Below are 14821 nucleotides of genomic sequence, written 5' to 3'. Positions count from 1 at the left end.
CAATTTTAAAGATAAATTATTAAATAGATTTATTTATTATTATTAATAGATGAAAAATCTATTATTTCTACACTAACAATATATTATTTGAGATATTTTGTTATGGTGAATAATGACTATGCTTTATTAGGAGAGTTTATTTTTAATAAAACATAGTGAGGTTTTTTCTTCTATGTCAATGTATGTGTCCTAAGTTATTTATTTCTAAGGTTCACTTTATATTGTGAAATATATGAGGCCAGGTATACAAAAGTAATCAAAAGATTACAATCTAGGGCAAGCAGCCTTGACACTTATAATCTGTTTCTGTTTGAGGACAAACATTCCTTTGGAAAACGGCACCTAATTACATAAAGCAATGACCATTTCTCAACTATCCTTATGGTTTAATGTCTACTGTACCTCAAGCTTTCTTAGAAATAGTTGAAATTCTTTTCATTTCTTTTCAAACAATCTAGAACCAACAGAAAAGTATCAAGTACAGAATAAAAAATATTCCCCTAAACCATTTGAGAATAAGTTGCTGATCTGATGACCCGCTCCCCTCTAAAACATTACTATACATTTCCTACAAAGGAGATACACCCACATCATCCCAATTTTGCCATTAATGAAGTTAGCATTTATACATTATCGTCTCATCCCACACCTCAGCTAAATTTCAACAAAAGTCCTTACAATGTACTTTTTAGCAAAAAGGTCCAGCTCAGAAACACATGTTGCCATTAGCTGCCATGTCCCTCTATTCCCCTTCACTCTGAACAGCTTTAGTCTCTCCCCTTGATGCTTACGAAAGTTCCAGGATAGTTATATTGTAGAATGATTAGATTCAGAGCAGACATCTTGGGCAGGAATAGCACAGAGGGGATGTTGTGTTCGTCTCATTGCATCCCATCAGATGGCACACAATTTCTATCTCTCTTTACTGATGATTTTCACTTCAATCATTTGATTAAAGCAGTGTCTGCCGGCTTCTCCGCTGTAAAGTTATTATTTTTCCCTTTTCATTAATAAGAATTTTGTTGGAAGTTACTTTGAAACTATGTGATATTTTGTGCCTCATCAAACTTTCAATTGAATCATTTAATTTATATCGGTATGTACTCGCTAATAGCTATCTTATTCAAGACATTATTCAGTGGATACTAATCCATTAGTAGTATTATTTATTTTGATGCTCAATTTGTCCAGTGGGAGCCCCTTCACTCTAGCTCCTATATCATTTTGTCATGACCACCATTCTTTGAGCACTTCACTGCTTTCTGGCACAAGATGTTCCAGGATTATCTTATACTTTCCCCACCCCATTCCTGAAATCAGCCATTTCTATAAGTCCTAGTACTATCAGTAAAGAATGGTATTTAGAATCAAGATTTGGGTGCTAAGTATGCTCATCGCTATTGGGAAATCACCACTCCATCTCAATGGACAGAGCTCAGAATATACACATGCATATTTATACACACACACACACAACACATATAATGGGTATAATGTACATATATAAATATATGATACACGCATTACACATATATTTCCACATACACACATTTATAACTATGTATATATAGAAAGAGAGATAAATATATTTCAAGTCATAAATTCATACTAATGCTACCAATTGCAATCCAATACCACGAAGTTCATTCTAGTTTTCCCCCTTTATTTCCTTCTTTTCTAGTGAAAAATCTGGATACTATTATCCTTACTAGTTTTACTTATTTGATCAATTCCCCTGTATATAAGTAATCTCCCATTGCTGCTGCCACACCTGGCCCCAAAGAGATGTCTTCCTCACCCACGCAGGCTCCAACATCCTGCACTGTCTGCTCTCCTGCAGACTTTACCTCCATCCCCTGATTAGGGCCAGGCACCGCACAGTGGGCTGCCTCTACATAGAAGCCCTTGTCACTCTGCTCAGCCCTGAGGCCAGTGGCCAGGCCGCCCCTCTGCAGAAGGGCCCACCTCACTGTGCTCAGGCTCTAAGACTCCACACAGGGCCACTCTCCTACCTGGATGACATCCTTACCTGGCTCAGCATGTAATTCCCTGATCTGGGCCCTTAGGCTCCCTCCCTGCATTTCCCCACCTCATGGCTATAGGACCCATTCTGGGAAGGAAGGGAAGGAAAAGGGGATGGGAGGCAGAGACAGAAGACCAGGAAGAGGAAGAGCCAGTTGAACTAATTCTTAAAAGTTTATATAATGTAATTTTAAATGTGATGATAAATTTATGGTCAAAATTTTGATACATCAGATTCAACCCTATTAAAGATAGGCTCATACTTGACCTATTCCTTTAAACAGTTTAAATGCCTTAAAAGGAAAAACTGCTCAAGTTTTCTACTTAGATATAGAGTAACACAATGTCAGGCACATGTAGGTGCTTGAATAATATTCATTCCAACAAATAACTATTACCAGGGAGTTGCCCTGGGTGCAGAGCGGGGTATCTAGAAAGGGAGGCGGTTGATCAAGGAAACATAAGCCATGTAACTCTAAAAGCTAAAAATGATCATTTCAAATGACTCTCCTGCAAATATTTTTTAAAAGATAAACAAGACCCATTCTCTCAATTTGTTCCACGTAAAATAGGAATAACAGTGATGTCTGAATATTCCCATCTACATAATATTTCTCTTTTACAAAGATATTTTACATTTCTTCTTATTATTTTTTGTGTGTGAGGAAGATCAGCCCTGAGCTAACATCCGTGCTAATCCTCCTCTTTGTGCTGAGGAAGACCGGCTCTGAGCTAACATCTATTGCCAACCCTCCTCCTCTTTGTCCCCCAAAGTCCCAGTAGATGGTTGTATGTCGTAGTTGCACATCCTGCTAGTTGCTGTATGTGGGACGCGGCCTCAGCATGGCCGGAGAAGCGGTGCGTCAGTGCGCCCCCGGGATCCGAACTGGGGCCGCCAGTAGCGGAGCACGCGCACTTAACCTTAACCGCTAAGCCACGGGGCCAGCCCTACATTTCTTATTTAATTGAAACAGCCTAAAAGAGTTAAGGTGAGTCCCTGTGCTTAACTTTATTCCAGGGCTCAAAATGCGTGAGCAGCGGGCCCTGTGGCTTAGAGGTTAAGTGCGCGCGCTCCGCTACTAGCGCCCGGGTTCAGGTCCCGGGTGCCCACCAATGCACTGCTTGTCAGGCCATGCTGAGGCGGCGTCCCACATACAGCAACTAGAAGGATGTGCAACTATGACATACAACTATCTAGTGGGGCTTTGGGGAGAAAAGGAGGGGGGGAAATGTGTCAGCATGCTCTTCAGCTCAAATCAAGCATTTAAGTTCACACGTTGTGCTCTCTGTCGGTAGTTCTAAACTTCCATAGACATACCGAGTTATCTCAGAAAGACAATTGAGTATTGTGTTTAAGAAAACAGGCTTGGGAGTCAGATCCGACCATGCTAAATCTCCTGCTCTACTGCTTAACTATGTGTAAGTGGGCAAATATTTAACCTCTCTAAATTCCAATTTTCTCATCTGAAAGTCAGAGATAATAAAAGCTAACCCATAGGGCTACAAGCTGCATAAAGCAATGCCTGGCACATAGTTGTTATATAGTAAATATAAAAAATTTTAACCATTTTTATTATTAAACTTTGGCCCGAAGTCTTAGGTTTATAGAACACCTATTTCCAAGTAGTTCAAAGCACCTAGAAGAAAAAACAGCCAGTAAAATTCACAATATCCTTTAACAACGAGGAAAATGAATCTCATGAAGATCAATACAGAATCTATAAAATGAGATGAGGTTGCCTGACAATTTTTCGTTCTGCCTTAAAATGAGATGCTACTTCATGCCTTTTATATGGCACATTATTCCACAATTTTAGCTTAAGTGGAGCTAAAAGGACAGGCCTTACACTATATACACACAGACATTTGCCATACATACGTACATCATCCCATTTATTTACAACTTTGTTAATTTACTCCACTGTCATTTATTTGTTTCCTACTTTTTTTCTCTGTAGAAGTCTGCTCTGAACGTCAATTTAAACCTTACTCCCTGATGCCAACAGAATAACTATCTCCCCAACAGTGAGTGCACTCTCTAGGCCATTATCATTTTAAAGCAGTGGTTATCAACCGCTCAGAATCACATAATTAAAATCACACGGGAGCTTTAAAATTCCTGAGGTCCAGGCTGAATCCCAGGCCAACTGAATCAAAATTTTTGAGGGCAGGATCCAGGTATCAGTATTTATTTTTTTTTTTTTTGTGAGGAAGATCAGTCCTGAGCTAACATCCATGCTAATCCTCCTCTTTTTGCTGAGGAAGACCGGCTCTGAGCTAACATCTATTGCCAATCCTCCTCCTTTTTTTTTTCCCCCCAAAGCCCCAGCAGATAGTTGCACGTCATAGTTGCACATCCTTCTAGTTGGTGTATGTGGGACGCCGCCTCAGCATGGCCCGAGAAGCGCTGCGCCAGTGCGGGCACGGGGCTGCCAGTAGCGGAGCGCGAGCACTTAACCGCTAAGCCACGGGGGGCTGGCCGGGTATCAGTATTTTTAAAGCTCCCTGGGAATCTCAACATACCATACAGCCAGGCAGAAGACCAAAGTTCTAGGACAAACCCAGAATGCACTGGTCCTCAGAACTGCAGTATTCTCAGGTGAATGATGGGAGAATCAGGGATGGCTCCAGGGGGGAAATGTCCTTGCCCGCTCTTTGTAGGTGGTATGAATGAAGAAGATATGTGGCCAGGAAGTGGGGCAAGGAAATTTAGAAACTGAAGCATCCCAAAATGTTTTGTTCAAGTTGTTAAGAACTAGGCCTTATAAAGGACAATTTATAAAAAATGAATAATCTTACCCTTTATCTTTCCATCTTTAAAGCATGTTACAAAAAACCTACACGCTGTAAGCTCATAAAAATGAATTCCTAGGAAAGGTTGAAAACCTCGTGTAAAATAATATCCCGATTTTAGTTACTGATAGACAATAACTGCCAATTGGAGAGGTGGTCTATTATCCTAATGAGCTGCTAACACTGAAATGTATAACACGGGAACTTGCATTAGAAAGTAGATTAGACAGAATACGTTCAACATAAAAAGTAATTATAAACAGGTGAAGCTAAAATGGCAACTTTGGTGTTGGTTTTACTAACGTTTTGCACCTAAATTCCTCTTTCAAAGTGTCTTAAACAAACAATAAAACAACAATCACAAAAAACTTCGTTTTCAAAGACCACCGTGTAAAAGACGACACACACAGTATCCTATGAGTTGTGGGGCTTTGGTTGGTTGGTTGGTTGGTTGGTATGTTTTCAGCTCAGCTCTAAAAACACCCTCAAAGCCAATCCACCTGCCCGGAAGAGAGGAGGTGATAGTTAAGCCTTACTATCGATTCACGTGAAGGGAGTTGGCCGTAGCGATCGCGGCTTTCAGAAAGCCTGCCACTTCAGCCGAGGCCAAGTCGTTGCCTTGCTCCCGCCCGCACCCTCACACCCGACCGCCGTCTTCCTAGAACAGCCCAGTCACTGCCCTCTGACCAAGCCCCCGACTCACGGGAGCTTCGTTCCAGATTCACGCCGAGGAGCCCGAGCCGCCCCAGTGCCCTCGTGCAGCTTAGATAGCCAAAGGGAGGAGGCGGCCGCCGCTCCCCACCCGCCGTCGCCAGCATCCCTGCGCCTCTCCCCACCTCCCTTGCCCGGCGCGCCCCCAGGCCCTCCGCCCGCAGGGACCGAGCCCCGCGCGCCCCTTCCCGCGCGCCCTCTGGGCCCTCCCCGGCCCTGCACCCAGCACACCTGAGGGATGGCCGTCCGCCAAGCTCCGGCGCGCCGCGGCGAGCAGGCACAGGAGGAGGAGCGGCGCGGGCGGCGGCGCCCGGGGCCCCCGCAGGCCGGAGAGGGTGCGCATGGCGCCGGCGGCCCCGCCGCGGTCCTCGCAGAACCAGCTGCCTACGCGCACGGCCGTCGGTGCTGGGAGTCCCCGCGCACACCCGCCGGTGTCCCGACCCCCGCTGCCAGGCCAGAGGGCAGGATGCGCGAGAAAAGGCGAGTGGGAGGGGCGCGGCCGCCCTGCCCTCCTCCCCCGAGACGCTCTCGCCGCGCCCGAGGCCGACCCAGAACTGCGCCCGGCCCCCAATCAATTATGCAGCGCGCTGCCGGCTGCAGGCGCGCCCGGATGTGCGGTGGCCACCTCCGCGCCGCATCCTCTCCCGCCTCCGTCCTCCAGGCTCTGGCAGAGAGCTTGCTGAAGACGCTGGGCAGGTGATGTCAAGCCCGTCTCCTGGCAGAGAGGTTGGAACTCCTGTGTGTGTGTATATATATATATAGTATAAAGAAGCCTGCAGACTATCCTTTGCAGTTCATCTGAAGCAGGGGTCACTTTTACTTTGATGGGACAGATGAGAGGATGGTTAGACGGAATACTTTCTACCCCCACCCCCACCCCCGTCATCCCTGGGTTGTTAAGGAGACATGTTTGCACTGGTGGAAGGCGCTATCCAGCTGTCCTGCATCTTGGACTAATCTTTCTTTGCTCTGCGTACCAATCGCGCACATCCTCCCCTCCAGTCTCTGAAGGCTTAACTGGTTCTCTCTAGATTAAAGTTTCAGAATCCCAAGGCCCCACAGTGTGTCTGTTTTTCTTTTCCTTTTGTTTGTTTAGCCCGACAGTTTCTGAAGAGCCACCTAGAGCTCAAGAAATAAGAGCTACTGAAAGTAGATACTGTGTGCGCTGCACAAGCCTGCTGACATTCATCAGACTCTACCATTAAGATAATGCTGTCCCTTCCCCAGTAAGGCTGTAGCTTGGAATTTTTAGTGCTCCCGACCGAATACAATGTAACAAGTAAAAGCTATTGCTTTATTGGAGAGGGGAGGAGAAATCTACATTATAATGTAAAAGAGGTGTAAGATCTGATGATTCTGCAGGATGTTATAACACATTAAAGGATATTTTTTTAAAGTAAGTGTTTCTCATGAGCTTTGTTCCCGCTCCCTTTTTTTGAATATCAGGTTTGATATTCACAAATTCAAAATATATCAGTGTCAAAAAAAGATGGTTGAAAGAAAAAGTTAGATATAAATTTTGAAAATTGAAGTGCTACACAAGAGCTATGCTCACTTCAGGCAGAAATGGTTAATTTTTGTGTGTGTGTGAGGAAGATCGGCCCTGAGCTAATATCTGCCAATCCTCTTTTTTTTGCTGGGGAAGACTGGCCCTGGGCTAACACCCATGCCCATCTTCCTCTACTTTATATGGGAGGCCGCCACAGCATGGCTTGACAAGCGGTGCCTCCATGTGTGCCCAGGGTCCAAACCAGCAAACCCCACCCCCCCACCCCCCCCACCCCACCCCCCCCCCCCGCCGCTGCAGCAGAGTGCGCGCACTCAACCGCTTGCGACACCAGGCGGGCCCCAGGAATGGTTAATTTTTAATGGGTATGTATTACTAGAATATTCCTTTGTTTCCAGTTTAATATTATATAGGCAAAACTTTAAAAAAGAATGTAGATTGTTTAAATTGGTGTTGAGAGAATATGAGTAATACAATTCATTAAGCAATATTAAATAGCTACCAAGTGCCAGGCACTGCGTTCAAAATAGGCTGCATGTACTGCAAGGAGCGTGAGCGCGCGCGCACACACACACGGACACACACACACACATTATTTAATCTAGAAACCCATTTATCTATGAACTACAAATCTAAGGAAAGCCTCCTCTCAGTCAGAAAATTATGGTTATAATGATTAAGCCCTTCTGAACAAAGCCTTATGACTAAACATTATACATCATCACCTTCTTAGGACCTTGACCCGACTTGCTAAACTCAAATTGCCTCATCAATGGTTGCTAAATTACACCCCCTGTCTCACTGCCCTGCATCCTGTCTCAGGACTAACTACAAATATTTTCCCATACCTTGGAGAGTTTTAACAGTAAGCACTTCTCAAAACGAGCTGAACTCTGACTGACCTTCCCCAATTCGCCCTATAAAGTCCTTGAGCTCAAATTCACCTCTCTTCAAATGAGCTGACCTCTAAATTTAAAGAAAAAGTATCTTCTCAGTTGAATCAACATGTTTATGAACAGGAAAAAGGGACTTGCCCAAGTTGAGACTAATTCTCACTGTTGCTTTTGTCATTAGAGCAAAATAAATTGAGAAAGAAATACAATTCTTGTGCTGCTAAGCATTTTGAAAGTCTTTTCCCCATTGTTACTATTTTATCTTTAGATATTTAATATTTTTTGGCCTTATCCTATTCCACTTTATTTTTTCAAATGCTCCATATCGTTTAAAACCAGCTCACATGCTCCCTTCCCTGTATAGCTTTTTCTGACCTTTCTGCTCCAAATTGAACTTTCCCTCTATGGTGAATTAAATATGGCCACAAATGCTTTGACACTGTCCTCCTCATGAGGTATGTTGAGGGAGAAAAAGGGTCCTGTGTTTCCTCTCCTCCAGCTGGGTGGTCTCTGTGACTCCTCTGACATAGTAACTATTGATGAAGTAACGCTGTGTGAGTTTCCGGATCCAAACCATAAGAGCATCCACTTCCTTCCTCCTTGTTCTTATGAGACAGCTGCCCAGAAAGAACTATCACTACCTTGAGATCACCTTGCTATAAGAAGCCCAAACCACGTGGAAGGCACGGAACAATGAGATGCCACGTGGAAAGAGAGGAGCTGAGGAGCAGTAAGGTGCTAGATTTGTGAGGGACCTTTCTTGGAGCCTTCAGACAAGACCAGCCCCCAGCTGAGTACCACTCGATGATTCCAGTTGATGCTCCTTGGAGCAGAATTGCCAGCTCAGCACTGCCTGAAGTCCTGGCCAGCACAACTGTGAGGCAAAGCTGTTGTTGTTTTAAGCCACTAAATTTTCGGGTAGCTTGTGTCACCACAATAAATTATCCAAACACTCTCTTCTGAACTCATACTGTCTGTAGGATTAATTTGACAATTAATAATTTACAGCCTTGTCGCTTGACCCTCATTGTTGGCTACAATTTCCATTTAAATATTTTATTGGTATTCAACTTGTTATGTAATTATATCTTTTTTCCCCAAATACATTACAAGTCTTTTCAGTACCCGGAAATAGTTCTATAAGTCTTTCTATTTCCTGCAGTATCTTTTAAAAAATAGTACTTTTATTTTTTATTTTTTTTATTTTTGGAAACTGTATTATTTTATTATTAAGGAATCCACTTCTGTGACTGTCATGAAGCCCAGGCTGGGTTAACAGTGACGAGTTCTGGAGGTAACTTACACCCCACTCTGGACTTTCTGGCTATAACCACTGTCCTTTCTCTACCTCAACTGAAAACCCAGACCTATGAGGCGTCAATCCCTGCCCTCCTATTCCTGGTGGACGCCAAAGCCAAATATGTGGGAGGATTTTTCAGAGAAGATGACTTTGTCTTCACAGAAGACAAATCCTCTACTTTGCTTTATGAGGCAGATAACAACCCCAAACCACGGACAGGTTGGGACCTGCGTGGGCCTTGATAACAAAAATAGTACTTTTAGTGTGCTCTGTTTTTTACTTATTAGAGAATCAGTATAGGGAAAACATTTTTTTTCTGAAACATGTGCTTGTAAAATAATACTATAAAATCTTTATTCTTTTTTTATTTTAGGATATAAACTGTCATTGAGTGAAAAGTGTGTGACAGGGTCCTGGGAAGGGGTGAAAATGAGAATGGGAACGTGGATGTGGATGTGGATTACCTTTTACTGAAAATAATATCTAATTAAAAGAATTTTATTGGAGAAAAATGTTATATCAGACAGTAATATATAAATTAATAAAAAGAAAGGTGAAAATTTGCTACTGACCCTTAGAAAATAAACAAACAAAAAACCACAAATACAAATACAAGTCATGGAATATGGTAGGCAAAATTCTGTGCTGGCCTCCAAGATTCCTGCTCCCCTGGTCATGGGCCCTGGCTCCCCTTGAATGTGAATATGATGGAGTAGTCACTGCTTTGATTAGGTTACATTTGATAAGACACCATTTTAGCAGGCTAGAGGGAGCCGTTCCTAGTGAGAGAGATGCCCTCACGCTTGTCTAGAAGAAGCAAACAGCCACATTGTGAAGTAACTGCCCATGGAGGGGGGCAACCTTCAAGAGCTGAGCACCTCAGTCCTAAAACCCCAGGGAACTGAATTCTGCCAACAACTTGTGAGCTTGAAAGAAACCCCCAAGCCTCCAATGAGATCATAGTCCCACCCAACACCTTGATTACAGCCTGGTGAGACCCTGAGCAGAGGACCAAGTTAACCGTGCCTGAACTTCTGACCCGTGGAAACTGGGAGATGGTAAATTTGTGTTAAAACACTAAGTTTGTGGTAATTTGTTATGCAACAGGAGAAAACTAATACAGGGGAGCCCATCAGATGTGAATCTAGTTACATTGTAAGAAAATGATTCTATACTTGAACAAAGTCAGGAGTGGATATGGAAGAAAAAAGAAGGAAGTACTTTAGTCATCCCTGGATATTAAGAATAATGGGGAAAAAGTTCCAGAGCTACTTGGTCTAAATTGGGACCTATGACCAACTGATAGTCATTTGCTCTCCTTCTCTGGAAGGAAGAAAAATACACACACACATGTGTATGTATACACATATTACATATAATACATATGTATTACATGTAAACATATATATATAACACTAAATTACTTAAGCAATGTATGGAGATCCTTTGATCTCAGGGATGGAAGTCCTCTATCACACCCCAGCGGATAAATCATAATTGGTCCAAACCAATGAGTATGGTCTCATTCCCCTTAGCAATGGTGTGCCTAAGGGGGAGCATAGCTAATGAGAAAAAAGAATGAATCTGCTATGGAGGCCTTCCCTCATCGAAGAGAGAAAAAGTCTTAAATAGAGAAGGCTTTTTGCCCCCTTCCTTTGACTCCTTCTTCCTGCCCCTACTATAGCCATGATGCCAGGATCAATGGTGGCAGCTTTGCCATCATGTGGTGACCAGCCAACTTTTCCAAGTGTAGCAGAGAAGAAAGACAAAAGAAACCTGGCTCCTTGTTGATCACTGAGCTGCCGCACCCGCCCTGAGGTGCCTACGTCCAGACCTGTATAAAATAATAATAACTATTAGTTACAGCATGTTTGGATTTTTGGTTAATGGCAGCTGAAAGCATTCCTAACTGTTCTAGGACTTCCTGGGACTTGACTTGGTTTAAATAAAAAGCCTTACACTGTGCTTTGGAATTCCCATTCTGTCTCCACACAGGATTCTCTTTGTACCTTCTAGTTTTAATGACTCACCTTTGCTGTGAGGATAATATCCAATATCTAAGGCCTTACACGATCTGGTCCTTAAATAACTTTAACTTACCTTTCAACATCTTCCCCCACCCAAATCCAACTCATCCTAAAATACTTGGGTTCCCCCAAAGTTTGCTGTCTTGTGTGCCTCATTGACTTTACCTCTGATTATTTTCTTTTTCTTTCTTTTTTTAATATTTGGAATAGCTTGGCCTATGTGCTCTGCTGCCTAATTCTCACTTCAATTTCTGTGTGCCCTTTTCTGCAGAAAATTCTCTTAGATTGTCTCCCTTCAAGAGCTTCTTCTCTGGCTCCCACAGCATCTTGTGTACACCCTACCCCAGATCTAATGCCTTACGCTGTAATCAATGTTTTATTTCTATCGTTGAGCTCCCTAAATGCTGAAACAGTGTCTGCTTTACCTTCATGTCCTGTGTGCCCCAATACCCAGCACACAGTTGTTGCAGAGATTAATGAAAGAATAAAACTCAAAGCTACAAACAGATATTGTTTGAAAAGTAACCATCTCCTGGAGTGTCCTCCACCCACACTCCCTCCCCAGAGATGATGGTTATCAGTTGCTGCCTTCTATCAGGGATAATCCAAATCTGTGCAAAGGGCATATGCGTATGCCTTTTCATGCAGATGGTGGCATTCTGTGCTCAATGTCCCACACCATGGTTTTCTACTTGAACAATATGTCTACTTCCTCCATACAAAGCTTTTCTCTTTAAACAGCTAACTTTTAGTCTATTCTGTGGATGTTCCACTCTGTATTTACCAGGTCTCATTGACTGCATTTATATTGTTGTGATCCTTTCCATTTACAAACAATTCAAGAATTAATATCATTGTACATTTCTTTAGTGGTTCATACAAGAGTATATATGTAGAATATAATCATGGAAATAATATTTCTTCATCAAAAAATATTTGTGTTTTAAACTTTGATAGATATTGCCACATTGTTTTCCTTCAAAATTATATTAGTTTACATTCTCCCCCAAAACGAGAGGGCCTGTTTCCCTATATCAACGCTAACAAATCAAATTTTTGATCTTTGTCATTCTGACAGTTGGAAAACAGCATGCCTTTACAGTTTAATTTGTATTTCTTTTATTATAAGTCAGGATGAGCATTTTTTTATGTTAAAATATGATGTACAAATGTTGTTACAAACAACGAAATCCATTCTGACTAGTTCAACCAGAAAAATAATCTCTTAAAGTTTATTAGGTATTACTTGGGATTGTTAAAGAAGCAGACGCAAGGATAAACTTTCAGGAACACCAGAAGTCACGCAGGAAACCCGACTGATATGGATACCACTGACGCCTCCTCCATCAAACATGAAATGCCAGGGACTCAATGCCCCACATCCACTAGCCTCCATCACTGATACTGCCTGTGCATCAGGAACCTGCCCTTGCAATTCCTGCTGCCACCTACACCAGCCAAATGGGAGTGAGGCTCTGCATAAATGCGAGCGCGGCTCTGCTCACGTGTAAATCAGTCTCACTCATCTGCGTGTGTCAAAGTCTAGGGCACACACCTGAGAGCTAGCTGCAAGAGAGGCTGAGTATTTGAGTTCTGAGCTCTATGAGGGAAGGCAGGATTCATAATGGGAAAGTTTCCCCAAATATAGAAGCATTTTCAAAATATGATGAAAAGCCCTGAGTATGTCAAATTCCCCACCACCGACAGGCAACCTTTCTTCATATTTATTCTTTGAAACAAAGGCAGATGCTCCCCCACCTTAATACACCTTCTACCCATTTCAAATGCAGGCAACCCATCTAACCCCAGAAACGGACATTAGAAGGGGAAGTTGGGTCCCTGACTTGTACAGATGCATTCTAAGGCCCTGGGACAGGAGCTAGTGACATGTTTATTTTCCATATGTTTTTGTAAAATTTGCTAAAATAATCATTTTAACTGGAATTACTTAATATGACCATTTATTTCTACTCCAGCTTCTTTTGCATCACACTTACCCACGTCAGATGGCATGCTGTGAATGTTTTTGGGATCTTGCTAAGAGGAAGTTGAGTTAAGGATATCATAATATAGTTTCATGTTTTGCAGTCCCTTCAGTATAGAGACAAGTTATGGCTAGCCACCCAGTTTAGAAATAGCTTAAAAGTGTACATATCTTCCTCTCTGTAACTTACCCTGCACTGTGACTGAGTCGACTCCCTGGGCATCCTGACATAAAGGTGAAGAGTCAAAGACCAGACCCTGATATCGTATTGTCACTTGGCACCAGAAGTAAGTTGATAGACAGGGAAACGGATGCCCTTAGCAGATCAAAGCTGTTATTGGACTGAATTGTCTTCCCCCAAAGTTCGTATGTTGAAGCTCTAACCCCTACTACCTTAGAATGTGACTGTATTTGGATTTGGGCTTTTAAAGAGGTGATTAAGGTTAAATGAGGTCATATGTATGGGTGGGCCCAGCATCTAATATGACTAAGCTTGGACCTAACCCAATACAGTATCCTTATAAGAAGAGGAAGAGACATCAAGGATGCGAGCACACAGAGAAAAGGCCACGTGAGGACACAGAGAAAAGGCGGCCATCTGCAGGCCAAGGAGAGAGTCCTCGGGAGAAACCAAACCTGCTTAAGTCATTTGTCACTGTCTATTTAGTTTTTGGTAATAACTTTTCCCAGTATGCCTTTTGTCTTGTGACATTATCGCTAAAAATTATGTAGTCAGATTAACCAGTCTTTAAAAAAAAATGGCTTCTGGGCCAGCCCCATGGCTTAGTGGTTAAGTGCGCGCACTCTGCTGCTGGCAGCCCGGGTTTGGATCCTGGGCGCGCAGCGACACACTGCTTCTCCGGCCATGCTGAGGCCGTGTCCCACATACAGCACCTAGAAGGATGTGCAGCTATGACATACAACTATCTACTGGGGCTTTGGGGGAAGAAAATAAAATAAATAAAATTAAAAAAAAAAAAAATGGCTTCTGTTTTTGTCATACCTAGAAAAGGCTTCATTATTTTAAGAAAAAATAAAGGTGGGGCCGGCCTGGTGGCGCAAGCAGTTAAGTGCGGGCGCTCCGCTGTGGCAGCCTGGGGTTCGCCGGTTCCGATCCTGGCCCCGCACGGACGCACTGCTTGGCAAGCCATGCTGTGGTGGCGTCCCATATAGAGTGGAGGAAGATGGGCATGGATGTTTGCCCAGGGCCAATCTTCCTCAGCTAAAAAAGAGGAGGATTGGCAGATGTTAGCTCAGGGCCAATCTTCCTCACAAAAAAATAAAATAAAATAAAGGTATCCTATGTTTTCTTATAGCGTTTTTTGCTTTCTCTTTTTATGTTTGCATTTTGGATGCATTTGTAAATTTATGTTAATAATTGTGACTCATCTTCCTGCCATATTCAACCCCATCTTTTATTTTAGAATTTCATATTGCTTCTGCATTTTTGGCAATAAAGTAATCCAGTCATTAAAATGAATTATTGATTTATGATTTGTTTGATATTCCAGACTGTTTCTAATATTTCAAGCTACCTCAAGGAAGTGACAATGTATAATTAAAGCTATGGGGAGGAGTGGCTAA

The 14821-nt window shown here is 42.7% G+C and overlaps 1 protein-coding gene across 1 annotated transcript in view; it reads right to left on the bottom strand.

The window, feature by feature from the left end:
- Window positions 1-6089, bottom strand: part of EMB (embigin) — a 42782-nt gene extending 36693 nt beyond the window's left edge. Inside the window, exon 1 of the mRNA XM_058564111.1 lies at window positions 5758-6089. Within this exon, the coding sequence (XP_058420094.1) occupies window positions 5758-5869 (112 nt within the window). The 5' untranslated portion in view covers window positions 5870-6089. The remainder of the gene's footprint in view (window positions 1-5757) is intronic.
- Window positions 6090-14821: the final 8732 nt, after the last annotated feature.

Source organism: Diceros bicornis, chromosome 20 (assembly GCF_020826845.1).
Source record: "Diceros bicornis minor isolate mBicDic1 chromosome 20, mDicBic1.mat.cur, whole genome shotgun sequence".
Lineage (NCBI taxonomy): Eukaryota > Metazoa > Chordata > Mammalia > Perissodactyla > Rhinocerotidae > Diceros > Diceros bicornis.
Note: the sequence above shows the minus strand (reverse complement) of the source record. Positions and strands in the feature narration are given on the sequence as shown.